This window comes from Ursus americanus, chromosome 6, assembly GCF_024610735.1.
Source record: "Ursus americanus isolate L20-20 chromosome 6, mUrsAme1.1.p, whole genome shotgun sequence".
Classification (NCBI taxonomy): domain Eukaryota; kingdom Metazoa; phylum Chordata; class Mammalia; order Carnivora; family Ursidae; genus Ursus; species Ursus americanus.
The window spans coordinates 856,188-883,293 of record NC_142132.1 but is presented as its reverse complement, the minus strand read 5'-3'; the positions used below and the strand labels follow the sequence as shown (position 1 = coordinate 883,293).

Sequence of the window (27,106 nt, the reverse complement as noted above, 5' to 3'; positions counted from 1 at the left end):
CCACGCCAAAGCGTAGCAACCCGGTGATTTCAGGGCCTGAGCCCTTGGGGCACAGGAGAGCCAAAGGGAAAGGTTTGGGGACAGGACTGTTCGGGGGACACTGGCTGGAGGTGAAGTACCTGGGAGACTGTCTCTGAGCAGCTGCGTGACTTTCTGAGCTTGGAGGCAGGGAGGGCTCTCTGGGCCCCTGGTACAGAGGCAGCCCCCAACATGAGGGGCCAGTGAGGCCACCAGGGCGGTAACAAAGGGGAAGAACAGTGGACACGGGAGTGGCACAGGGGCAGCCAGGGCCTGGAACGTTCCGGAAAGAGCAGGACTTAAGTGAGCAGGACATGCTGTGGGTTCTGAGCCAGGGCGGCCTGGGAGAAGTTGTGCGTTCTGGAAACGGGGAGCCAGCACACACGGACCCACAGTCACTGTCTTCCTCTGTTAGCATCTGGACGAAGCAGGTGTAACTACCATTAGAAATAACAAACGTTGTCGTCGGACATAGCAGTTTTTACTTCTGTATTTATTTAGCATATGAAATTTTTTAAGATGGAGGAAAATTAGTTTGAATATTCGGGAGAACGTTTGAATTTCATTCAGAGACGAAGCAGTGCGGTGCAGAGTTACAGAGAGTAGACTTCTACGTGGCTATTTTGGAAAGACCCACGTGCCCCTTTGTTGTGTCCATCCGGAGTCTCGTGGAGAGAGCGGCGCCCGGCCCGGTGCCTCGCAGGGGGTCTGCCGTGGCTTCTCCGGCCCAGCCTGCTGCCGCTGCGGGTCCCGGGCCCTCCGTGCCTTCAGAAACGACTCGCGGGGTCACACTGGTGTGCGTGCTTCCGTGCCCTGGGTAGCGACCTCGCACGTTGAAAAGCCGCCTCCACATCCGTCACACAGAGGAAGCGGGATCATCCAGCCCAGCCACGGGGACAAGATGAATGGTCTGACGAGCCATCTCACCTCGGTGGTGAGGCACGCAGCCCCACGGCCACTGGAACAAACTACCCATCCTCAGGATGGATGTGCCCGTGCCGGACGCAGCCCCGAAATCCATCGCGCCCTTCATCAAGCACCGGGCTTGTACCCGTCTGACAGAAATTTAATTCAAGCTGGCTTCTGGAAATAATTATTGTATTTTAAGAGTAGTAATCATTGGCCGGGACATGATTGAATGTGTCCATGCCTATTGACTTTTTCTATGATTTATAGCTTTGTTTAGTCGATATTCCCATCGAAATTGTATAATTAATTATAAGTGTGGCTGTCAGGGAGGCAGGATGGAGTGCCCTGGTGAGGATTTGGAGAGATTAAATTTTCCTTGGCTGTCCCAGGGCAGGGCTTGGGAATCTTCACAGCGCTTGGCCTATTGGATAGAGATGTTTTCTGTGTGTTTAGCAACTGCTCTTGCTCGAGGCGCATTGATTTTCCGGGCTCCTTTTTCTTTATCAGCGTGGTGTCTCTGCAGTAACAGTGGAATTTGTGCAGCTGGGACAGCTCCTGACAGATACATATGATCAGCCCGGCTGCTTTATCATTGTCTACACACGCCCTGCGCTGTTTTTCACTTTGTAATCAACAAGAATGTTTAAGATACATGTGAAATTGGTTATCATGTTTCTGAAAAATCTCAAAGAGAAACAAATTATCATTTCAACAGAAATGCAACATAATTTCTAATCGGGAACCTCTCTCACAGCTGGAGTTGGCCCCAGGGGCAGCGCTCTCCCCCAGCACAGACCCCCACGGTTCTCACGGAGCCCCGGGCGCGGTGCTCTTGCTGGTCCCAGCACGCTGGCAGCCCGGCCTGGCACCCGATGGGCCCGCTCGGGGTTTGTGAACACACAGCACGCGGTGTGTGTGGATGTGTTTACAGCCAGTGCCACCTGAGGACCGTCGTCTGTTTCCAGACAGGGGCTTGGGGCCGTGTGAATGCGGGCTGGGGTGTGGGCGCACAGCAGGATGGGCTCGAGAGGAGGGCCCGTGCTGACAGAGACCCTACCCCGGACGTCTGGGTCCTCCCCAAAGTGGCTCTGTTGCTGTTTTAGCAGCTGGAAGATTCAAACCCATCCCAAACCAGATATTATTTACTCTAATTTTCCTTTACACCCTTAGCAGGTAGAAACATGGTGGGGTCCAGGTGGCTCCCTGCCCAGGTGTTGCTGCCGCTCACAGCCAGGACGGCCGGAGTAAGATGCACTGCGTCTCAGTGGCAGAGCAGTCCCTCCTGCTCTGAGCCACGCCGATGGCTCCTTACAGAGTTTCTAGCTTCCCTCCTGGCTGAGGCTGCGCTTGCTGGAGTGTGTGTGGGCACGTTGCTGCAGGTTCCTGCAGACCCCGGGCTCTGGCATCTGTGATGAGCGGCTCCAGACCCCCCCCCCCAACCAAACCTCATCTGTATCCCAAAACCACATCATGTGGATGCCACCCATGTGGACACCCTCTGGGCAGGTCCTAGCCACTGAGGCGGCGCGGGGCCCAGGAAGGCTAACAGGGCCCCTTTCTGAGGCTGCACAAAACAGAGCACTGTTTGGTGGGTGACAGTGAAAGCCATGTGCTCACACACGCGTGCTCGTATGCAGCCAGGCACCCATACACAGGTATGCACGTGCACACACACAGAGCCAGCCTCGGTGTGCAATCATGCCCCCCTCCAGCCCCCTCGGTGTCTCCAGGGCCGATCGTAGGGACCTGGGAACGCCCCGACTGTTGCCACTTGGGGTCAAAGACGCAGTGGAGTGAAGGTGGTCAGTCCTCATGGTCGCTCTGGTTTACAGTCTGTCAGAAATTTATAAACACAGCAGAGCACACGTGTGCGTGTGTGTGAACAAACCCCTTGCCAGCGAGGACGATGGGTCCTCCGTCCTCTGGCGGAGTTTGAGGAAAGCAGAGGGTTTGGCTGCAGCCGGCGGGCCGTGGTGTCTCCGGTAGGGACCATGGTGGTGTGAGCGGCAGCAGGGGCATCTCGCGGTGAGGAGAGAAGAACCCCTTTCAGAGGAGGAATCTGGGCACAGGCAGGGTCTCCTTTCCCAAGGGAACTTTAGAAACCATTTTTGGATTTCTGTCAAATAAAGTCCTGGGCTACTAATGGGGTGCTGCTTGGAGCCAGGCCCCGTTCTGACTGCAAAATGGACACAGATACCCCCATGGGGCTGTTGGGGACAGAGGAGGGTCGGATGCAAGCAGAGCCACACAGGAGACTGCAGCCGGCCACCCGCAGGAGGGGCACCCAAGGGGCGGGGAGCGTGCGCTCTGGCCGAGGCTCCGGGAAGCACGCGGCAGCTGCCGTGAGGCTGGGGCCCAGGTTATCCCCAGGTTTCCTTCAAAGTCTAAGGGGGAGAGTTAAGTCCTAGCACCTCGCAGCTGACGGGATTCCATTCTGAGTATTTGTACCTCCGTGCCTGGCCCTCCCCTACATTTCTCACATCCGGGAGACGGTCAGATGGAGGACAGGCACCACATTTACTGTCCCCAAATAAAGGTCCATGGAAGGCAAGCTTGCAGCCCAGAGCCCAACACAGGCAGGGTGTGCCCTTGAGGACATCAGATGAACACCAGAATAATTAATTGAAATTATAAAGTAAGAGTGTTAAAAATGATTAAAAACATGAAAGAATCAAACAGGTAACACGCCCTGAAAGAAGCAAGCAGATTAAAAAACACACAGAACTTCTAGAAGTGTGGCCATGGAAGGGAAGTCCTGGTGGGTGAATCAGTGGCAGGACTGCTGAGGGCGCGTAGCATGTAGGAATGCAGCAGCCCGAGCAGGACGGCGTGCCGCGCCACTCCATGAGAGGCCACACTTGGCAAGCTGATGTTGGAACCATGGGAGACGAATTCTCAGGAGCAGGATGTGTCCACATGGAACAGCAGGACCCCAGACGGAAAGAGAAGACGCGACCTAGAACAGCGGAGGCGCATGTCAGGTCACCCCACAAGGGGGATGCTGGCGCCAGGCGGCAACACAGTGACCCAAGGGAAGAGCCACGGGGACGCGCCGCCAACGCCGAGTCTGCGTGCGGCCAAGCGCTGCTACGCCGACAGCGCTGGAGCAACCCAGGGACCTCTCACGCGGGTGGACACGGCGGCCTTCCGGCAGCAGGACGGGCTGCCCGGAGTGGCCGCGTGCGGGAGGAGCGGGAACGCTGCTGGCGCACGGGACGTGCGCGTGCAGGCTCCACGGGACACCGTCAGTCCACGGTGCGGCCGCCTTGGGTCAGGGAGGCCTCGCGGCATCTCGGTGTCTGCGGTGCTGCGTTTGTCTAAGCGTCCGAGCTGAATTTGGGAGAGATGGGAAGATTCGCTGACTGCGGGTGAGCGAAGCCCGGCTCTGCGTTCGGAAGCACGTGATCCTGCCGTAGGAAGCAGCCCTCGACGTTTCCGTTAAATTACCGCCCGGCCGCCACGGCCACACTCCTCCAGATGCTCCGCACTGGTCCCTTCCGGAAACCCTGGCCCCTGAGCTAGGGCCGGCCAGTGCCTCTTCTTCACCATCGTTGGTCAAAACCACACAGCTCCTGCGTGAAGGCAGCAGCCCCCCGCGTCCCCCTTGCCAGATCCGGGCCTGTCTCCCATCTGGGAAGGCCGAGAACTCGAGCTCCAGGGCGATCTAGGTAAGAAGCACGCTGTAGGCCTGTGTGTGCACCTGCATGCAAGTACACACGTGTAAACATACATGTGGCTCTGGGACCTGCCCGGGCCCCACGCACGCTCAGCGGAGCCGCTCTCCCCAGAGACTTCCTCTCCATCCACAGCCCCAACCAAAGACCTGACTCAGGAACTTACTGGAAGCTGTTTGGCCTGGAGCCGTCCCTGGACTCCAGCGGAGCTAGAGTCTCCCCTTGATGCAGGGGCAACGAGGCCATTTGGTGCCACGAAAGCCAAGCCACTGTGCGCTCCCACGTGCTTCCCCCCCACCCGTGCCTCCCCTCCCCCTGTGGGCCCTCCATCCCATGTCTCCCCTACTTGCTCTGCAACCCCCCCCAAGCCCCCCAGTCCCGTGCCCATCGGGGCAGCACTGCCCAGGCTCCCGCTCAGCAGATGTGGGCTCACAAGTGGCAGCCGTGGGTCCAGGCCCCCAAGCCCTGGCATGTGAGCCTCACCAGGCAGGGTCTAAGGCTCTTCGTGATTCGTGTCTGTGAGTGTCCAGGATTCCGCAGGAGCGCGTGTGAGGTCCAGTCCCGGCCCACAGACCGCCCCTTCTGTGCACATTCGAGCTGTCTTCCCTCTGATGTGCTCCAGGAGAGCACCAGGGCTCAGGAGTGGGGGGTGCTGTGTGCTCGTGGCTCAGGTGGCAGCCTGGCACATAGGTCATTCCTGTGTACACGCAGCTGCTGATGCCACGCTTCAGGAGCGAGGAACACAGCGGCCAGGACAGGAGCCGGGTGCGGGGCTGCGCAAGGACACGCCTCACATGCACGTCTGAGGCGTCACGTGCAGGGCAGGCTCAGCTCAGCCAGTGGCTGGATGCTGCTGGTGGCACCCCTTCCCTCCTGGGGGCACCGTGCCCTTTGGGGTTTGGTTCTGAAGAGTTCTGCAGGGCAGGCAGTTCTGTCTTGGCCAGTCAGCCATGGGCAGTGGGGCTGGAGTCCCAGTATGGCCTCCAAGGCAGAAGGGCGTGCTGGGTGCCCATGGATCTCCCCGGGGACATGAATGGGCAGCTGTTGGCAGGGCTGCCCACAGATGGACCGGTCAATGTGCCGGGCACGTTTCCTGGAAGTTCCGGGGGTCCCTGCTGCGCAGAGACCACCAGAGACTTTCCATGTCCCCAGTGAGGCAAACCAAAGTGACCTTATTTCTTCTTTTTCTTTTTTCAGCTCTTAGAATTTGACAAAGAGCTGTCTGTTTTTAAGGACAGATTGTATGAACTGGACATCTCGTTCCCTCCCAGGTAAGGAGTACCCGCTTGCTGGATGAGCACGGAACTTTTCTCTCGGCATCTGCGCGTGCCTGTACAAACCGCACCTCCTCCCGCCCTTCCCACGACCTCTTGCCCTTTCCACAACCTGGAGACCGCAGCCAGCTGAGAGCAAAAAGCAGTTCTATTATCTCCTCTTAAAAAAAAAAAGTTTTTTTTTTAAGTATGCAAAATACTGTCTTTTCAGATTAGCACACTGGGGGCCCAAGAGAACCCTGGGTTCTGGGTCTTTCTGGGAACATCAGGACCTTTGGCGGTGTAGTGTGTTGGGGGTGGGTTCTGGGTTGTTTCCTCTTTCTTAGGCATGGAAGCTGAGCTGTGCTTTATACTCTGGTGTTTACAGAATGTTGAGGTCTACGGCGGTGACAGCCCGTCCCCTCGTGAGCAGCCCCCACAGGCGCCCAGGCTCTTAGAGGGCGTGGGGCAAGGAGAAGCCAGCAGAGGGTGGCCTTGGAAGCTGTGGCTGGGTCTGGGGCTCAGCCAGCCTTGGTCGCTGGGGCGGCCGTGCCAGGCATTCTGGGGAGGGCACCTTGAGGACACAGAGGTCCCATCACAGGACTCCTCCCCCACCCCTCGCTCCTGTTTTAGATCCTGGGTGGAAATTCTCATCACTTGGGCATGTTCCAGGAAACTTTGTAACACAGGCGTGGGAGTGTCTCGGGGTTCACTCCGCACCCTGTCGTCAGACAGAACGGCTCTGCTCCTGAACAAGCTTGAAAACCAGATGGGCTTTCCTGCACGCTCTGTGAGGGTCCCCACCGCAGTGCCACAGTTGAGCAGTCGCACGTGGGAATGCTGGCAGAGGACCCCACAGCCCACTGGACGTGGGACTTCCTGCTGCTCGTGGGCGTGGGCTGGTGCCCCTCTGACCTCAGGGTCCAGGCTCTGGCCAAGGGGGCCACACATGAGTTTTAAGGGGCCAGATAGGCAGGGACTGTGGGTCTGGGACAGCCAGGAACACAGCAGGACCAGAGGGGCATCCCCAGCGGTTCCCACCCGGGGGCTGACCAAGGGTGTCCCCCGCGGAGTCCCAACCTTGCCTCACAGGCAGTCACCTGCCATCAGGTGCACACCCAGATACACCTGGGACCCAGACTGGTTCTTAGGGTTTGTGAGACCTCCTCTTCCCGGGTGTGGTAGCCCAGATGTCCTGAACGGCAGCCCCTGTTCGAACAACTCGAGGATCTCTTTTTTGGACTTTGCTGAGCTGGAGAGGAGGAAGGAGGCCTGGGGGCCACCTCGGGCAGAGGCCATGACCCTGTGGACACATGGACCCTGCTCTGCTTCTCGAGTTTCTCTCAAATCCTGCTGCCTTGAAAGTCACTTGGGCACAGAGCATGGAAGATGCCAGTGGGACGTGGTCAAGACCAGAGCCGAGGGGGCCTCGTGGTCAGTGCCCGGGGGTGGGGGGTGGTGAGCAGCAAGCCCGCCACCAGCACGGGCTACAGAGAAACCTGCCTGCCCACACCCGGACACGTCAAGAGTTTGGAAGGACAGGGCAGACCTCACACCCCCACATAGGGTGGTGGGGTCCTGGGCCGGTGGTCCCTGGACCGGTGGTTCCTGACAAAGAAAGCACAGGGCTCCCTGGGACGGTGGCGGTAACCCACAGCCGTAAAACCTGGCCTGATCGTCTGGGGTCCTTTTCGCCCCCGGACAGGAGAAGGGGATGACTTGGTGCCACGTGGGAGGAACTTGACAGAGCTGCCTGTATGCGTTGGTCGTTGGGGTACCTCCTGCCACATCCACCGGGACGCCTGGGGTGGGCTGTGTGCACGGCAGGGGGGTCACCCTGCCCTCCGCGAGGTCCAGGAGGTGTGGGGCGGGGCTGCTGAGCACAGACCTCCACGGGGATTGCCTGGCTCGGATGGTGGGAGCATGGCCCCCAGAGATGTGCCTGCCCCATCCTGGAACCTGTGAACGTCCTGCATGAAGTGGCCGAAGGGACTCACTGCAGGCTGCTGCCCTGGGCCGTCCAGGTCGCCCGGGAACCCCATGAGCCCGTTGGAGCAGAGCGCTCACTCTGGCTGGGGACAGGAGCTGTGACAGGAGGGGACACTGAGGTCTCACCACAGCCAGCTTCGCAGGTCCCGGTACCACTTGCCTGTTAAGTCGTCAAAACCTTTCCCTTTAATTAGGAAAAAAGGTCGTAGTTTCCCTAGATGTATGTGTGGGGGAGGGAAGGTGAAAGCTTTCTAACCAAACTAGCGGCTCTCAACCGCCAGAGCCCAGCTTCTGGTCAGAGATCCTGGTGAGCTGCCCGTGTCGCCCCCTCTCCCACTGCCCGGGTCACCCACCCCTCCCCTGCCACACAGGTCATTCCCTTCCCCCACTGCCTGTGTCACACCAGTCCCCCTCCTTTGGCTCTCTTGTATTTTTGAGACCATATTTGTGACCCGAGTCCACAGCCCCAGGGATGGCCTTGTGGGGTTTGGAGAGCCGCTCCGGGCTGTGGGAAGAGTAGAAGCAGCAGCAAAGTGCGGGAAAAGGACAGGTGGTGAGTGATGGTCAGGGGTTTGGTGCCTGCCAGATATTCTCAGACGGTACCGTAGAATAAGTGGTCAGGCATGCTGTGCGCACATGTGTGCACGTGTATGAGCTCACGTGCAACGTGTGTGCACGCGTGGGGGTGTATCCAGAGGGTTGCGTGCATGGGTATATTCATTCACTCGTGTGCACTGTGTAGACGTGCTTGTGAGCACGTAGGTGTGCGAGTGGGTTACTGGACACGTGTGTATAGTTCATGGGTTTGCACATGTGTATAGAATCCACACATGCGTGTATGCATGTGTGCGTGGGTTTGGGTATACGTACATGGGTGTGTAGACGTGTGTATACAGAGTTGGTACACACACATGGTCTGCGTGCACGTATCTGGGTCTAGGAGTGTGTGCGTGGGCGTGGTGGGTGTGCGTGAGGTGTGTGTGTGCACATGGTGTGCACACGTGTCCATGCAGGTGTTTGCGTGTACCCGAGTGTGTACACGGGAGCGTGTTCATGTGCGAGATGTGCGTGCGTGTGGTGTGCATGCGTGTGGGTAGGAGTGTGCATGCTTGCAGACGTGTACGGGCACGTACTTGTGTACGTGTTACCTAGGTGTGCGAACAGCCCAGAAGACCTCACCCTACGCGTTTCCAGTTAACGAGAACGGCTTTTCACTTCGCCAGCTGCACTGCGGCGGCCAAGAGGTCTAGACAAAGCACAGGCTGTGTGTTCCCCGCGGCCGCTGTGGCTCTCGGGTGTTTGTCAGGACACGCTTGTGCTCCCTGCACACTGCCAGCCTCCCAGTACTTTCTGGAAGCCTGTGAGGACTGAGTCTGGGGGGCCATGGCTGTCTCAGGCTGTCCTGCGTCTGGTCTCGGGCGAGGCCTGTGTCTGCGTCAGTGCCTCAGACACGGAGCACGGGGCACGCCGTCCAAGGGCGTCTGCCTGTCCCGGGGGGCAGTGTGGGAACGCAGGGCACGCAGAGCCCCGGAGCACCCGTTTCTGTGGCTGCTGCTCCTGTTTTCAGAACCTTCCTTTACCCACGCCGCGAGTGCGTTGCACACAGATCACGCGGTTTCGGTCCCTCCGCGAAGGCCCCCTCCTGCAGCGCCGGGCAGAGCAAGCCGTTCCCCTGGGGCGGCCCTGCGGCCCCGCAGCAACGGGTTTCAGTGCAGAGCATCGGCACAGCTGCACGCCCCGCAGCTTGGTTAGCGGATGGCCTTGTAAGGGGAGAGCCGTTCTTCACAGAGACATGGTTACTGTTCACCAACTAAGAGAACTTCACTCCTAATGGATTAGAACTACTGCCGTCATTTTGCTAGAAAAGGTGCCAATACTTCAGCCGTTTGTAGAGCCCTCAGCTCCCGTTCTTCTCCCCTGAGAGCACGGGGTGTGGAGCCCCTCCATCAGGGCCACCTACGGAAGAGACCGGTTGTGGGTGGCGGTCAAGAAGCAGGTGTCCCGCAGGCCTGGCTGCAGTGGGAGCAGGCAGGAGGGCCCACCCCTGCGCTCCGCCAGCAGGCCAGGGACAGCACCCCGCCAGTCGAAGGCCGGTGATGCCAGGTGGGGTGTCCCTGTGCTTGTGAGGTGAACATGCCTCCGGCCGCTCGCCTGGAGCACAAGCTGCACCGTGGATCTGAAACCCTATCTGTGAGCTGCTAGTTCTCGGCTGGTGGAGGGGCTCTCTCGCTCACGTGCACAACTGGTGACGTCACCACCCGGGCCTTCAGAGCGCCTGGGTTGTCCCAGATGTTGGCGGGTGTCAGACGGCACGTCCCTCAGGACCACTGCACAGAGGACTGTTGACCGTGGGACACTGTCAGCCACATGGGGCCCATACACGTCTTCCAAAGCTCTGGGTTTTCCTTGAAATTTCCAATTTTGTCATTGACAACAAATACTCTTGGATACTTTCCTGGAGAGGAAAAATGGCTTATGTCGTCGCTTCCTGAGAAAACTCCTGTCTGACGCCCATGTCTGAGTGACAACAGTCTCTGCCTTTCTAGCAAAACAAAGATACTCCATGAAAATGAGCCAACACGAGCACACGGCCGAGCGCACCATGCGTGTCCCACCTCATTCCTCTGCATCTCGAAACAGCAGGCCTCCTAGTCCGGAGTCAGTACAGTGACCGTCGGCTTCTTCGTGTGAGCACTCTGAGGCTGTCCGATGCCCGCCACCATCACCTGCACCGCACACCATTGCTTCCGCCCGTCCGCACCCCTTCACCGTGAGAGTGGCACATGGCGTGTTGGGGTGGTCACGAATGTGCCTTCCAGACCCGCCTGGAAGGGTGTCAGGGACGCCCGGGGCTCTACACGGCACATGCCAAGACTAGCCAGAACCAGAAGGAGCCAGAACGCGCACCGGCGGCGGGAGGGGTCCTCACTCCTGAAGGGGAGGACCACACGGTGGCGGATGGCCGCGAACTGCGAAAATCACAGTGTGCCCGGGGGAGCCACGCACAGGGTGTGGATGCCACGTACTCGCATTTATGGGCAGGTCGCGGCACTGGGCTCACGACCCTTGACTCTCCACGCAGTGGCAGGAGGGCTGGCAGGGTTCGTGGGGGTCGTGTAGGGGGCACGTGGGCCCTGCCCCATGTGTGTGACCCTTGAGGTAAAGTGGATTGAGAGAATTGGAAAACATGAAAGGCCTGGATCTAGTCCTCAAAACTTTTCAAAGTAATTTCCTCGTTCAGGGGAAGTTGAATGGGAAGAAGTACCGTCACAGCTTCCCGGAGGCAGACAAACTCTCCACAGCGGAAGGAGACGTTTTTACTGAACGAACTGATTACAGAACAGGAGGAAGTCGTGGCCATGGAGAAGGACGGAAGTGTGTGTCGGTCCAGAGGAAGTGTGCAGGCTGGCGGCAGGAGGCAGCTGTCTCGATGGATGCATTTCACTGTAAATTAAGGATGAAGAGACTCTTTTCAAGCTGCTTTCTGGGCCTTAGTTACGCTTTAACCATCTGTAGATTCCTGTCTGGAAGAGCGCGTAGAGTTGTGAAGCTAGGACAAGAAAGTGCGCAGTCTGCCGTCTGCCGGGCCTGGCGGTTGGGAAGGAGCCAGGATGTCTGTCTGTCCCGCTGGTCACTGGGCCCCGATTGGACGTGGCCCACGTAGGTGCGCGGGGTGGGCACCGGCGGGTGAGCACGGCCAGAGGCGAGGCACTTGGGAAAGCCAGCCGCAGGGCGAAGGGGCGGTGCCCAGCAGCCGGGTCTCTGTGTGCCGCCGCCCCTGGATGCTCTCCTGGGCAGTCTTTGCTGCAAACTCCTCCACCAGATAGCTCAGTGTTGCCATGGTTCCTGCTTGTTTTCCTCGACTGTCTTTTTGTTTCTTTCCCTCTCTTTTCCAGAAATATCCGTAATGGCCAGTATTTTTGAAACCGAGTATTTGGGCACGCCAGGGTCCTGAGCTGCACCTGCTGTGATGGGCCCGTGTCTGCACCAGTGTGCCCTGTACCGTGTCTGCGGCCACTCACACGCACGCTGTCCCCAGGCAGGGCTCCGAGGAGGGGCTTCTGTCCCACAGCCTCCCTGAGGCGCGCCGGGCAGCACCCTCACCCCACCTGGGAGGGCGGGTGCAGAATGTGCTAGTCTGGCTGTGGTTTACCGTCAGTTTCCTCCTGCGCCTGGCGTCCCCACCCGCGGCCGGCCCTGGAGATTCAGGCTGGCAAACACAGCCGGGCTTTGTGCCTTCCTGGCCATGTTGTCGGGCTCGGGGCCGGTGGAGACTCCACCCGCCTGTCCCGCCGTCTCAGATGGAGTTCTGAGCCTGGTTGACAGGGCCGGCCGCCCGGCCACGGCAAAGGGGCCGCTGCCCACATCCTGAGGGAAGGAGCTCGAGGGGCAGGGAGGAAGGGAGGGCCGCGTGCTTGAGGACAGGTGGGCGATTGTTAGCTTTATCACCAGCGGATACGGTGGCTGTCCATCACTGTGGGGGCACGGGCAAGGCACTTGTCCTGTGTCCCCACCCCGCCAGGGTTTGCTTTCAGATAAGTGCGTGCGCGGCAGGTACGGTATTAATCACCCTCCACTCTGGGGGTGCGTGGGCCGCAGACCGGCAGCATCGGGCCCGGCGTCCTGTGCTCCGCCGACTGGGGCGCGCGTCAGCTGTCGGAGGAAGGACGGGGTGCCGCCCGGCCCCCTCCTTCCCTGGGCCTGTCTGGACCAGCACCGTTCCAGTGTGCTCCCTTCTCTGGGACCAGGGGCCACAGGGCAGTGTCCCCAACAGCAGGACCCCTCTGGGGGTCAGCTGCTTTCTGCTTTGGAGTCACCTGTGTTCACACTGGACTGTGGCAGCCGGGGACTCACCCCAGTGCCACCGTGTGAGTCGCGACCACCTGTCCGATGCCAGCGTGGACAGGGCGGGAGCTCCGTGTCGCCTCTCTGACAGATTTATTTCGAAGTCGCCTTTTGTGTCTGGCACCAACCCAGGCCCGAGGTCTAAACACTGAGCTTTGGCCCCGGGTACATCCTCGTGGTCTGTGGGCGCCATGTGCGACCCTGGATAAGACCCCAAGACCAGCTGGGGCCCGCAAAGGGGTCTCCTGTTGTCTTGGCAACACCAGGGGCATCACTGAGCGTCGAGGGTGCCAAGTGTGTGGCGTTCATCCCATTTCCGGACTGTATCTCAGCCTCGTGCTTTTAAGCCTTGGCCGACTCGCCGTCTCCTGGCAGAGAGCCCCCACCGCAACTGCTGCCCGCTCACCCAGCCTCGGCGTGTCCCGGGTGCCTGCGAGGTCGTGTGTGCCAGGCGAGCGGCCGCGGCCGGGCAGTGTTGCTCCCCCACGGTCACAGCTGAGCCAGGCACCCTGCATGGGCGGAGTGGGGGCAGATGGCCGGCTCGCCACGTTTCCTGCAGGGAGTTTCTGGGGCAGTCCGTGTTCCGTGCTCTCTACACGCATGATGCTGTTGGAACTGTGCGGGTTTTGTTTTTAAGTATATTTGCTGCTTTGGGTCTTTAATCAAGTGAAGCAGTGACTTGAGGGGCTGGGGTCCTTGGCCACTGTTTCTGGTGAAAGTGTGGGGGACCCCTGGTGGGATGAGGCAAGGCCGGGACCCGTTAGCTCAGGGCAGAAGCATGTTCTGCGAGGCCTGATGGTCACGGCAGGACACGGGTCTTGAGGTCACAGAACAGAGGGACAGGCCAGAGAGCTCAGCAGACAAGGGGCGGCCGCAGGAGAAGCCCCTCTGTCCTGAAGATAAGCTAATTCACAGCTTAGATCATGTGGTACTTTGGAATTAACCTAAAAACAGATTTTTAAAAGGAGAAGTTTAGACTCTAAGATGGCCGTGCAAGATGCACCACAGATACAGACACGTCACACTGGTGTGGACACAGCAGACACAGTGACACGTCTCCCCAAAGCCAGCGCGCTCCAAGTTCATCTGTCCCTACTTCAGTCAGCCCCAATCAGAACACCCCCGGGGCCCAGAGGCAGGATTGTTCCAGGGGGTCAGGGAACGAGGAAGCCGCCGTGGGCCGAGGAACACGCGGGGGAGCGGCTGGCGGCACCCCACATGCTTCTCGCCCGTGTTCGTGTCGCTTGTCCACTGGTGGGTCGGCTGTGGTGGCTCCATTCCCGAGAGGCCGTCTCTCCCGGTGGCTGAGCCGGGTCAGGGCATGGGGACGGGGCACCCGTGTGGCCAGAGCAGCGAGTCAGGGATGCTCACAGGCTGTGCCACAGTGATGAGCCCGTGGCCTGGGCACCAGGCATGGGGGCGGGGCATGGGGACGGGGCCTGCGCCCACATCATACCCCAGCTTCCAGAGGCAGGAGGGGACGTCTGCGTGGGGGTCCCACAGCGGCACCCCTGCATTCACAGGCAGCTCAGGCCATGCGCTGGACAGCCCCTGGGATGCAGGTGGGGAAGGAGGCCCATCCTCCTGTCTTCCCCGTGCAGGTTTTCACTGTCCTCCGACCTCGTCCAAAACTAAAACCACAGAGTCCTAGATGATACCGTTGGTTTGTCCCAAGCCCGTTACAGCTAAAATTCAAGGGAGAACTTAAATCGCTTGTTTGGCTTTGTGTTCTGGATACTTCTCTACACGGGTTCTTTCCCTGCGTGGCACTGGCCACTCCGTGTGCATGGGAAGAACCACACGGGCTTCCCCGGGGACTCGGGGGACAGTGGGAGGTGGGGCAGAGCCGGCAGCTGACCAGGCGCCCTTGTGTCCCCCCAGCTACCCGTACAGCGAGGACTCCGGCCAGGGCCGGCAGTACATGAACACTCGGTGCCCCGCGTGGTGCGACCGCGTCCTCATGTCCCCGTCCGCCAGGGAGCTGATTCTGAAGGTAAGTGCCAGAGTCCCCCAGGACCAGCCGCACACACGCGGCCTCCGGGTTGGGCCCTGACGCTGTCCTACAATGGGTCCTCAGCCACTTGAAACCCAGCACCGGCCCCGGGGGCCCCTGTGACGTCCGATGTCTTTCTGAACCCACAGCAGGCATACGCGGTCGTCAGTGCCTTCAGAGTCATTACCGTTCATTGTGTCCTCGGGAGTTAAACGTGCTCTCGTCCACAAAAGCGCTTGTAAGCTGTAAAGCGGGTGGACGCGTCGGTCCTTGTTCCCCGAGTTGTCGGTGAAGAGCCTGATTCACATCTGGGCTTGACGCGGTCCAACGAACGGGGACCTTCAGGAGGTGGAGGTGGCACCTGCTGGGGGTTGGGACACTCGGGTGTTCCAGAATTTTCAGTGCCCACATTTTAATACAAAAGGCGTGTTTTCAAAAGAATCAATACCTGGATTGGTTTTGTCGACCCCATCAGTGAGAAATCACACGCAAGTGCATTGATTGGGCTGGGGTGGCGGGGGTGGGCATGGACTGGTGCTCAGTGTCCAGAGCAGACGTGGGCATTCGGGGGGCCGTCCCCAACCTGGGCTCTGTCTTAGGTTCCAGTTGCACCCCCCCCCCCAACTAGGACCCCTTGACTGGGCCCTGGGCCGCACCTTGAGTCCTCACCCGGGGACTTGAAGCACACTGGGCAAGAGGGGTCACAGCCAGGAGGGCAGAGCCCCCCACATGCTGCCCTAGGCTCATAGTACACCCTGCCACGCACACACCCTGTGCCCTGTACTCACTGGGCCCCTGCTGACCTTTTCAGTGAGGGCCCAGCCCTCCGTGCTCTTCCCGGAGCCCAGAGCACTGTGAGTACGTGGGGAGGAAGTCAGTGGGGGGCCTGGGCTGGGGGAAGGGGCTTCACTGGGTCTACAGCAAGCTTGCTGCATCGGGGCCTCGGTACTCCTCCCCCTGCGCTGTGAGCAGGGCCTGCCCCTGCCTGTGACACCCTCGCACCCAGGGCCCATCGCTCAGGACAGCCGCTGGGGCTGCTTCCCCACGGGGCCTTCCTGACGGACGCTGCACTGGATGTCGGCCACGAGTGCACAGACCCGGGGAGAGCCTGCCCGCGCCCGGCCTTGGACGTAGTCCTGCTCTCTCTGCTGGGCTTGCTTGCTGGCGCTCTGGAGACGGCCGTGTGTGGTTGCACGTTGCCTCGAACGCCTGCCATGCGCTGGGTGCATGGCCACAGCCAGATCGGGGGCCTCGGGGATGGAGAAGGGACAGTGTCGTCTCCCAGGGAAAGCACCCACGCCCAAGGAAACTGCATTTTGCAGGAAACTCTTGAGTGCTTGTTGCTGAGTGCCTGCGGACTCTGCCCTGGGGGCGTAGGCCGTCCCGCATAGACTGTTTCATGTTCACTCATGTCCTGGAGCTTGGACGCTTCGGCCCTGGTGGGGCCAGAGCTGGGGGGGAGGGTCCCCCAGGCCCTCTTCGGGGCTGCCCCGCGGCAGCGGGCGTTACAGTCAGAGCAGACGCGCCTCGTGAGCGTCCCCTCGGCCTCATCCATCATGCTATGCTCGGTTACCTCGTCATCATGTTCCGTTCTGCTTCCCCGGCCCTGAAACACCGGAGCTGGCGGGCTGGCGGCCCTGCCTGGGAGCTGCGGGTGATGAATGCACTGCTGTAATTTGTTTATCTGTCTCGAGATTATGCAGTTGGAAATCCACAATTTTATGCTGCCTTTGTAAATTACCACGCTGCGTTTGATGAATGTCCCCCACTTCCGCGAGGCAGCGTTGCGATCGTGAAGGATGGGAAGTGCTCACGCATACGGTGCAGAAGGTTATGTTTTTATACTTTCTGGCAGGCGACCATGCTGGAAAGTAAATCTGACCTTAAGCTTCCTACTGCATTAAAGATAATTCAGTTTTAACTTTATAGTCTCGATGCTTCAGCTGCGGATATAAAAATCCGGCCCAGCCGGAGCTGACTGACTGCCAGGAACAAACCTTCACAGTCGCCCCCAAAACGCAGGCATCTGCTGGCCCGCAGAGGCGGAGGCGGCCCGGCGGGAGGGGCCGGTGTGCAGGGCAGCTAATTAATGTGTGCGGAGCGCTGGGTGCGGCAGCGCGGGCTCCGCGGCGTCTGCTCTCGGTGGGACACGGTTCTGGGCTAATAGAACCGGCTCTCCAAGCAAGTGTAAACAGGGAAGACGGGTCCAGATGCACCGCTCGGGTGGGGGGAGGCGGGGGCTCCTGAGAGGAAGGGCAATGAGCGCAGCCGTGAGCACAGGCCCTCTGCCAGGGGCACGTGCCAGAGGAGAGCTTGGGGGACCCCACCCCGACTCCCGTCCGGAAGAAGGAAGAACCAGGGGCTTGGGCTCCCAGGGCTTTCAGAATGTTCTGCCTGCTGGCCGGCCACTGCCTCTGAGGGTCCAACCAGAGACCTGCGGGAGGTGGCAGGGGTGGGTAGCGCGTAGCCCGGGCTCCCTCCCTGAGGAAGCCCCCGCCACTCCCCCCTTCCCACTCGGGTCTCTCTGTTTGCTTTCCCAGTCGGAGAGCGAGGAGAAGGTTGTCACCTACGACCACATCGGGCCCAACGTCTGCATGGGAGACCACAAGGTGATGTGCCCTCGCCGTGTGGTGCAGGGCCGGCCCCGGGGGGCTGGACGGCGGGGGGCGGCAGGCCGGGCTCCTGGTCCTCAGCCGGCCCACCCAGCACTTGCCAAGCTGGTCCGCGTTTACTTAATTGTAATAAAATACCAGAAGGTAGGTGGATACTTAGGTAGGTAGGCAGGAAAGACTAGTTGCAGAATAAAATACAGAATTTTACTATTTATAACAAAATACTGTCTACAGGCAGTGATTCCGAAGGTCATTTTTCTGGTGTGCATTTGGGATACCGTGACGGCCTTCTCATGGCAGTGAGCGCAGGTGCCGTCCTTCAGCGAGAGACGCTGAGTGCTGGTGCAGGGACGCACGTTATCCGTGTGAGCATCCCTAACCCCGGAGCCCCGCGGTCTCACTGAGGGTGGTGCTGGCCGTGTCTTACCTTCAGCCAAATCGGAGACATCCGCGCTGTCCCGTGCGCAAGGCCTCCTGGCTGTGACCACTGGGCACATCGTCCTGACGTGCGGCCCCCCACATTGGCGCCCAGGGGGAGCAGACCCAGGACAGCACTCTGTCCTCCCCCGTGTCCGCCGGGGTTTACTCAGCAGTCTACGTGAGTTTGTACCTGGAAATGACGCCCTTTACAAAACTCAAGTGTGTGGTCACCGGGGTCTCGCGCTGATGCTCGCACAGGGCAGGGGGACGCAGTTTGTGCGGCTGGGGGAGGGTGGGGATCCGGAGTCGGGGGTCAGGGCCGGCTCGTGGCCATGGGTTCTGACGCCCTCTCTTCTCCCGCTGCAGCCCGTGTTCCTGGCCTTCCGCATCGCGCCCGGGGCAGGTAAACCTCACGCCCGTGTGCACAAGTGTTGTGTCGTGCAGTGACGTGTGGTAAATATGACTCCTTCCCTTGGCTTCACCTTTCCTCAGCTTTTCCTGGTGTGTTTGTTCCTTTAACGAGTGACCGATTCCACGGCAGGGAAGCGATGGCAGCGACACCAGAGGGCCCTTCGCGAGACCTCCCTGTAGCGCGAGGAGCAGGTGGAAGTCCCATCCATTGAAATACGTCCTCCTAGCAGCTGCATCGACAAACCCGCCCGAGCGCCACCCGCTAGACGGCCGGCCCCACACTTCGCTTCAGCCTCCGGACCGTTCCGGAAAAGCCTCACATACCTCACTGTCTTGTCTGTTCATGTGACATTAAGTAGAAATACTGGGTTTTTGTAATAAGTCACCGTCCTGTTGCCAAAACTTTATAGACAGGAGAGGGAGTCTGTAATTCAGACTTCAGAGTTTCACTTTTTAGTAATTGTCAGCGTGGGAAGAGCTTCTCCGGCGAGGAAAGCCTGCAGGTGTCACACGTCCCCGTCTGCCAGCTGGAGGTGTGCCCGGGGGTGAGGCGGCGGGCAGGGGCTCTTTGCGACTCAGGCAGTGTGGCTACTGTGAGGAGAGCAGGGGGCCCTCGTCTTCGCCTCTGGCGGCTCCCCTTCCGTGTTATTTACTCTACTGCCGTGTTACATGGTTTTTGAATCACACTGCAGCTGCTTTCCATTTTTATATATATAAATATATATAAATATATACTTTTTAAAAATAATTTATAAATCTTACCAAAACTTATGCTAAATATACTTTCCAGGATGACTGCTTGCGAGGGTCCTGTCGGCAGGTAGGAATGGAGTCTAGGAGTTCAGGGACGTGCCCATCCGCACAGACCCATCCGGCCTCACGGCCTCGCGGTGCCGTCCCGGGTGGACGTCGACCACAGCACATCTACACTTGTGATCTTACTCCTATGCCTTTTTTTCTGTGTAATATTAAGAACTGAATGTGAAGTTTATAGCTAGCTCGGGTGTACCTTTTACGAATTTTGTAAACTGTTTGGTCTGTCTTTGGTTACTGTTCTATGGTGCCAGGTATTCTCCATAAAACCATAATATCATGGGAGAAACAATAGGCTTGTCTGCTTCAGGTAGAAACTGCTTCTAACATGGGCTGTACATAGACACATTCAGAGAAACCGAACTGGGCGAGTCTTGGCCGCGCCGCCGCGCCCAGCCTACACGATAACCCGCTGCGACCATCTCCCCTAGCACGAAGCACGGCATTAAAAGGTCATTGCAGAGCCTGTGGATGACACACAGCGTGGGTCTTACTGATCCGCTCTAGAACACTACACAACCCTGGACGGGGCGACGGCCTCAGACGCTCGCGTTCACGTAAATCACTACCATTGCAAGTGACTGGTGTCCGATCGCCGAGTCTGCTCCTGACAGCGCGGTCGGGTCAGTGCTGTGGCCGCTCCGCTCTGCCCACGTGCCCCACGGCAGGCCCGCCCCACACGCTTCTGTGTAACGGGGTTTCAGCTGTTGGTCACCGTGGAGGCCTCTAGAAATGACCGCTCCCGTTCCTAAGCAATAAAATTGATCATGGTGAAAACAGTCCTGCGTCTGCTTTGTTTCTCTGCCTTCCCGGCCCCCTCTCCTTTGAAATGCAAAGTGACGGAGGGCGCTCCTTTGTGGGCTGTTCCTCAGATCAGGCTCGAGAGAAATCCCGGAAAGTCATTCTATCAGACTCTGCTGCACAAAACCACACCGCTCCTTAAGGGCAGGAAAATAATCTTTTGGGTTTCTTACTGTAGCGGTAACTAATGGGAATTACCCCTCAGCATTTAAAGACAGGGTTATAAAGATGCATGGCCTTCCTCAAAACTTCAAAACTGGAGATTCCTTTGCTCTTAACTTGAGCTGAGAGAACGGTTCCCTCACAGAAATAAAATAGGTTTGAATATCGCTCCGTTAAAAAGACCAGCCAGTGGTTCAAAGGAAATGTCTGTTTTTTAAAACTGATGGTGCAGCCACGTGGCCCAGAACAGAAAACTTCAGCCTTTTCCGTTTCTCCGTAACATTTTCAAAAATGTCTTCAAGGAGAAACCTTATAGTAATGTAATCACTTCTGTTTAATTTTTTTTAATTAAAACTCAAGACTTGTGCCCAGTAGAATGCAGCCACGCCCAGCAGCAGCCAGAGTGTGGAGCAGAGCTGCGGCCCTGCGCCCGGTGCGGGCCGCCCAGGGCCTGGCCGTGTGGGAGCGGGTGCGAGCTGTCCCTCAGAGGGCGGCCGGATCACTCGGGATTTCTTTTTGGCGCCCCAGTCCGAATCAAATAGTGATTTCTGCCGATCAAAGACTATGGAACCGGGATGCAGACGAGCTTAAAATCTCTGAGCGGCGCGCTTAGCGCCCTCGGAAACCTCCAGCTGCGAAGGCATTTTAAGATCTGCGTAATCAGATCAAACACGTAGGCGCTAGCCACGGAGCCCGGTGGCAGCTTAGGACTCGTCCCGTCCCGCCCCGGGTTTCCGAAGAGGGATGCGCGGGTGGATGCTCACCTGCCGCCGACCTCCGCCACTGAGCCGGCCCCGCAGCCCTGGGCAGGGCGCAGGTGGGAGGGGGCGCCGCACCTGTCGCCGCGCGCACACCTGCTGGCGCCGCGCCCCGCGCAGGCTGCTTTTCCGTCCGCGGCCCAGTCCGGCTCCGCTCGGCGCTCGCTGGCGTCGCGGCTCCTCCGGCACTCCCGGGGCGGCCGAAGGGGTCTCGGGGCCGGGGTCGCCCTTCCCCGCGCCGGGCCCTCGCTGTCCCCTCGCTCCTGCGAGCTGCCGCCGCCCGGGCCTGGGCACAGGCGGGTCGGGGTCGCACCGCGCGCCTCGCCGCCAGTCCGGCCCCGCGGAGACGAAGACTGCGGGGGCGGCGGGGGGGAGCGGGGGGAACCGGGTTTTCGAGAAGGAAGACACACGCGGTGCAGCCTCCGGAGCCGGGGCTCCGCCGGGGACGTGTTAAATAATTTATTGATTATACAAAGTGATTCCGCCCGGGACGCGCGGCCCCGAGCCCTCCCGAGCCCGCGCCGGCCGCTTTATAACTTATTCTGTAAAAATATATATACACACGGGCGGGCTGCGGCTGAAGGGGCGCCGGCCCGCCCCACCCTGGTTGCTCCGGCCGCGCCCGCGCTCACGAGGCGTCCCCCGCGCCGCCGCACGGGCTGACCAGCGCCAAGTTCGCGGCTTTGTGCTTCTGGAGCAACCGCGTGATCTTCTCGTCGTCCGAGTTGGGGTCCAGGGGGCGGTTGTACTCGTCGTCGTCCTCCGCGTCCGAGCCGCCCACCTTCAGCTTCTCGGCGTCCGAGTCCTGCTTCTTCTTGGCGGACGCCATCTCGGCCGCGTGCCGCTTGCGCCACTTGGTCCTGCGGTTCTGGAACCACACCTGCGGCGGAGGGGGGCCGTCAGACGGCGCCGCGGCAGCGCCCGACCCGGGCAACGCGAGACCCCGCAGCCCGCGTGGACGTGCGGGGAGCACGGCAGCCAGCACCCCGGCCTGGCCCGGGAGTAGCCGCGCCCCCGGGGGCTGCGCCGGGGGCGGGCTGACGGCCGAGCGCACACCGTTCGCCGGACGCGGGCGCCAAGTAGGCATCGCGCAGCGGGGCCCGCGGGAGGCCTCCCCGCGCCAGCCGCTCACCTTGACCTGGCTCTCGGTCATGCCCAGGGAGTAGGCGAGGCGCGCGCGCTCGGGGCCCGCCAGGTACTTGGTCTGCTCGAAGGTCTTCTCCAGCGCGAAGATCTGCTGGCCCGAGAAGGTCGGCCGTGAGTGCTTCTTCTTGCCGTCCTTGTCCAGGACCCCGCCGGCCTGGGCTGCAAAGGAGGGCGGGTGAGCTTGGCCGGCCGCCCCGCGCCCCTCACCCCAGGCCCCGCGGCGCTCCCCGCGCGCCACCTACCCGGGCCGGCCAGGCGCGGGTCCCTCCAGGGCGAGCCCTGCACCACGCCGGGCCAGAAGATGGGCGGGCGCCCGGGCAGCTCGGCCAGCGGCTTGGGATAGCCGCGCGCCACGGCCGCGGGCCCGAAGTAGACGCCGGCCGACGAGGCGAGCCCGTTGAGACGGGGCAGGCCGCCCAGGAGGCCGCCGCCCGCCGCGCCCACCGGCCGCCCCAGGATGTCGCTGATGCCGTGAGGGGTGCCGAGCGGCAGCTGCGCGCCCAGGCCGCCCAGCGCGGGCGCCTTGAAGCCGGCCGGACCCTGCAGCGCGTACGGGAACAGCGACGTCTTCATCTCGGCCATGTTGTGCAGAGCGGCGAGCGGCGCGCTGCTCAGCACGAACGCGCCCGGGCGGTTAGCGTCCATGGGCGCCGCCGCCGCCGGCCCGGGCGCCCATCCGGGCCCCGCCGCCGCCGCCGCCGCCCGCGCCCTCCGGCCCGGGAAGTTTGCGCGCGGCCCGGGGCGCCGGCTGCAGCGGGGCGCTCGGGGCGCGGGCGCCGACGGCCCGGGGAGGCGCGAGGGCGGCGGCTCCCGCGCCGGCTGGGCGGCGGCCGCGGGGTCAGCGGGGCGGCGGCGGCGGCGGCGGCGGCGGCGGCGGCTCCGGGGCCGATCGGAGCGGCGCCGCGCGGGCCGGACGCGCTGATAACCGCGGGGGCCCCCGCGCGGCGCGCGCGCTGATTGGCTGCGGGCGCCCGCGGCCCGGCCATTGGCCAGCGCCCCGCCGGTCTGCGCGCCCCCGCCGGCCGCGCACTCCATGAAGGGCCCATTAGCGAGGCAGGTGCCTCCCCGGCTGTAAATTTGCCCCCTGATTTATCTCCCCCGGGACGAAATAAATCCCGTTGGATGGGAGTTTAGTTAGGCAAAGGTTTTAATGGGAAATCAGGAAAAAATACGAGAACATATTTTATTGCACGAAAGAATGCAGATTTGAGGATCCGCTCCGCACGCTCTGTGCGCCCCATTCGGTGAAGAGCCCCAGGTGCGCGGGCGCGGGGAGCCAGCCGGCACCGTCGTGGGGTACGGCCAGGGCCTCCAACCCCGCCCCCGCGGCTTCCAGGCCGCCCAGGGCTCAGATGTCAAGGAGTACCGCGAACATTTTGGGGTAACGTTCTTTGTGACGCAGACGGGCTGGGGACTCTGGACCTCGTAGTCCACGGTAGTCCACGCGCCGAAGGGCCAGGGCGAATCTGCCCTGTTTTCGCCAACACACTGCTGGCGCGGTGGCGAGACCCGTCCCGGCGCCACGCGCGAGGCCAGCGACTCGCGGGCGCTGCCAGGCGGGCAGTTCCCTGTCCCCTCCCAGCCCGCGGCACTGCCCTCTGTCGGGTCGGGGCGCGGTGACCGTCCTGGCCTCCTGGTCCGGCATTTCCCGGTCGCGAAGTCTCAGCTTGGTTCCCGGGAGGCAGCCAGAGACTCTAGCCGGACCCCACGACGGAGCCCACGGGCCGCTGTCTCGTGAAGCGCAGCCCGGAGAACAGGGACCAGCTCGGCTCAGAGCCCCGAACCCAGGGTGCGCGAGGGCCATGTGCAGGCCCTAGACGTGGGTGCGCTCCCCAAGCGCAGTGGGCAGACACGCGGCCTCCACAGGGACACGCGGGGCCCCAGGTGTCCCCTTCTGGTACAAAAAGTCCCCCAGCCCGTAGCATTGCTGTGGGATTCAAATTTGATCGCAGTGGACCCTGGGCGCGGGCAGAGCGGCCGCTGAGCAAAATGCTGGGCGTTGTCACCTTTGTCTTTTTGGGTGGGGTGTCACATTAAATCCTAAGGGTTGGCTCTTACTGTTACTCGCTGCCTGCTCGGAGCCATGACCCTAACGCGAGCGAACCGACGGCCATTTCGTGGCCAGGGGTGGGCGGTGTGCGCCAGGCCGGCCTCTCTCGGGCCTGGTGCTGTTCGTTAGCAACGACTTTCCCGTTTCACCCCAGCCGCCAGGGTTAGGAGGCTGTGAATGCAGGCGAGCCTCCCAGCTCTGTGTAGGGACCCAGCGTCCGCTCGCGCGGTGTCCTTCCGGGATCCGTTTTCGTTTTGGGCAGTAAGCGGCGGGATCTTGGCTCCCAGAGTCCCTGCGCCGGATCGTGGCTCCGAGAGCCACTGGCCGGCGGGGCTGGGCAGGCCTTGGGTGGTCGCCCCAGGCTCGGGTGCGCTCGCACCGTGCTGCGGGTTGAGGGTGTGGGGACGCTTGGGGCCCTCAGCTTCGTGTGCGCTGCGGTTCCTCTCTCCCCGCTTCCTCGGCCGGGGCCGCACTCGCCCGATCCGGGTGTGGCTGCCCTGCGGGCGCTGTGTCCCATCCTGGCCCCCAGGACACCGGCCGCGCCCCTCCCGGATTCCCGCGCTGCGTCCGTTCGGCGGCGGGTCCCCCGGCCCCGAGACCCGCCCAGCCTCGCTTGGAACACGCTCCACTTCCTCGGAGCAAACACAGCGTGTGTGCGCCCCGACAGCCTGGGCTCGGGGACACTCTCCCCGCAGGATTGGGGCCCCTCTGGGCTCCCCAGCCCCTCCCCCATCCCCGGCGGAGGCTTGGCTGCCAAGGCTGGGGCTCCGGTGGGGGTGGAGCCGAGTGGGCGGGGCCGAGTGGGGGGCGGGGTCGCGTCCCTCCTCCCGACTCCCTCTTTGCTCTACAGACCCAACGGCGGGCGGGGGCGACCAGAGGGTCCCACGGGGCGGGACAGGAGGGGCGCTCCCGGGAGGGACGACGAGGGCGCACTCTCCTCGCAAAGGGTGAGCGCGGCTCTGGTCGGAGGCAGGAGAATCCGCGCGGCTCCGGGCGCTGCGCTTTAGGCGGGAGCCTCCCAGCCCTTTTCTACCGCGGGAGAAGAAGCGCCCCCCAGCCGCTGTCCGGCGCCCCACCGACCCCGGGTGTGTCCACGTCGCCCGGCCCTCCCTGGGTTCCGGCCGGAGCGCTTGGGTGGGGAGTGCGGCTGCGGTCTCCTCTGGCCTCCTCGTGCGCGGCCCCCGGGGGAGCCGAGGGTGCGGGGCCGGGGCCGGAGTGAGTGCGCGCGCCTGGAGAGTGGGCTGCGGCCGTGGGGGTCTGGGTGCGCTCCCCAGGCGTCCCGCCTTGCCAGGCGCTCCGGGGTTCCCAAGCCGACTCCGGGACAGTCCCCACCCTCCTGGACCCGCGCCTCGGGTCCCCCTCCCCCCAGTGCTCCGTCCCGGGTATGAAGGCTTCCTGCCCGCCGCCTCTGACCTGCGCCCCTTCCACCCGCTCTCCGGGGCTCCCGCCCGCACCCCCTTCAGCGCCCCCAGGCGCCGCCCCTCCTCCGGGGAAGGTCCGGAGGGGCCCTGCGGGGAGGAGCGCCTCTGGGCTCCCAGCGTTGGGCGGATTTCCGCCGCCAGAGCGGAGAGGTTCGAGAATGCCATCTCCTGGTCCTGAAGAAAACGTCCTGCGAAGGAAGAGGGAGCTTTCCGTGCAAACGTACCCGTTGTGGGAAAGCGGAGAGCGCGCTGTATGGTATAGACCTTATGCATCCATCGTGTGTTTATTCCGCACCTACTACGTGCCAGGCGAGCCCTCAGAGGGTGGCGGGATCGCAGCGCACCCCGGCGGGAGGGGTGGGCAGTAAACCGTAGAGGACGAGCTTCAGCAAGCGCCTGCAGGAGGGAACCGCCATCCTTCAGAGAGGGGCGTCAGGACCGGTGGTCCCTGGGGAGGGCTGGCCGGGTCCTCACAACATGGCTCCTCGGGGAAGGTGGGAGGGGACAGGAGGGACCCAGGAAGGGAGCTGGGATTGCTGCTGCACCGGCAAAGAAGCCGTGAGCCCTCCAAGACACTACCAGTGAAGTGGACATCATAGGTCCCTGAGCTGCCGCTGCCCCAACCATGACCGCTCTGTGCTGGGCTCTCTGGGGGCAGCCGCCTGCAGAGGGCCCTTGCTTTGTTCCCACGGTTCTCCACCTCTTGTGTGACGATTCAGGGATTGCTAACCCAGGGGTCCATGAGCCAAAAGAAGGAAAGGGACCCCTGAGGTGACCCAGATGGAACCTTGCAGCTGCAGGGCTCACAGGATAAGGCAAGACCCCCTGGAGCCCAGGCCAGGGTGGCCACAGGGTTGTGACTGCTCAGAGGAAGAGGGGCTCGAGCAAATCCCACCTGTCCCCAGCAAACATCCCTGGGCCACATGCAAAGACCCTGTCCTGGCAGGCCTCACCCAGCGTAGGGGAGCTGAGCATGACCCCTCCACCCCGCCCCTGCCCTTGACAGAGGAGTGGCCAGGCCTGTCTGAAAAGCCCTGATGTGGGCAGGGCAGGTGTGAGGAGGAGGCTAGCTGCTCACCCCCCGCCCCACCCGCCCCACCCCTCCCCCACTCGCACTGTTGCGCAGCCTGCACACTCCAGGTGGGCCTCCTCCCCAGTGGCATCTGCTGAATGACCATCTCTGAGCATGGCAGCCTGTCAGCATCCAGGTCAGCAAGGACAATACATGTTCAGGTGTTTCCGGGGCTGAAAAATGCTACAGAATGAAGGGAGGGACCTACATCCGGGCCCCAGGCTGCAGAGCTCCGTGTCAGGGTCGGGGAGGGGTTCTGTGCTCCCCCAGGGAGTAGGCACCACCGAGGCGTCTCGGGCCACCCTAAGCCAAAGAGCATCTTGGACACGGGGAGGTGGGCAGGAAGAGGCCGGCAAGGCCCTAGAAGGCCGGGACCTTGGCAGCTGGGAGGAGGCCCTTGGAGGAGGTCCCACAGGTGTGCTAAGGAAGGGGCGAGGGGCCGGGAGCAGGCAGGGGTGCTGGGGAGCCCCAGCTGCCCACTCCTCCCTGGCCAGAAGCAGTAAGGGAGGATGGGAACTAGACGGCTGGGGGACCCCTCCCCACTGCTCCCATGGACCCTGCCTGCCCATCCTCTGCAGACCCCCAGCCCGTTCCCTCTTACTCCAGTGCTTTTATTTCTTTAAAAGCTAGTTACTGATAAACGTCATGTCCGTAGAAGAGTAGACAGAATCACCTGCGTGTTCCTGATACTGAGACCTGAGTTCCTTCTGTCACCGTGGGCTGCTGGCTTCACTTCCCCTCTCTGGAAGTGTGCAGCCC

General features: G+C 61.7%; 2 protein-coding genes across 3 annotated transcripts in view; one reads left to right on the top strand and one right to left on the bottom strand.

Moving 5' to 3' along the window:
- INPP5A (inositol polyphosphate-5-phosphatase A) overlaps positions 1 to 19,716 on the top strand; it is a 182,828-nt gene extending 163,112 nt beyond the window's left edge. Inside the window, exons 12-16 of one of the 2 annotated variants that reach the window (XM_045809422.2) lie at positions 5,799 to 5,872; positions 14,570 to 14,681; positions 17,222 to 17,290; positions 18,080 to 18,116; positions 18,206 to 19,716. In XM_045809422.2, coding sequence (XP_045665378.2) covers positions 5,799 to 5,872; positions 14,570 to 14,681; positions 17,222 to 17,290; positions 18,080 to 18,116; positions 18,206 to 18,336 — 423 coding nt within the window. In that variant the 3' untranslated portion in view covers positions 18,337 to 19,716. Of the gene's footprint in view, positions 1 to 5,798; positions 5,873 to 14,569; positions 14,682 to 17,221; positions 17,291 to 18,079; positions 18,167 to 18,205 lie in introns of both variants that reach the window. The other variant, XM_045809424.2, reaches the window with a different exon arrangement.
- Positions 19,717 to 21,080: 1,364 nt separating this feature from the next.
- Positions 21,081 to 22,484, bottom strand: NKX6-2 (NK6 homeobox 2). Its single transcript, XM_045809426.2, has 3 exons — positions 22,047 to 22,484; positions 21,791 to 21,963; positions 21,081 to 21,538 (listed from the first exon to the last, which is right to left on the bottom strand). The coding sequence occupies exons 1-3, from the start codon at positions 22,447 to 22,449 to the stop codon at positions 21,287 to 21,289; spliced, it is 828 nt and encodes a 275-aa protein (XP_045665382.1). The 5' UTR covers positions 22,450 to 22,484; the 3' UTR covers positions 21,081 to 21,286.
- Between the last annotated feature and the right edge of the window lie 4,622 nt (positions 22,485 to 27,106).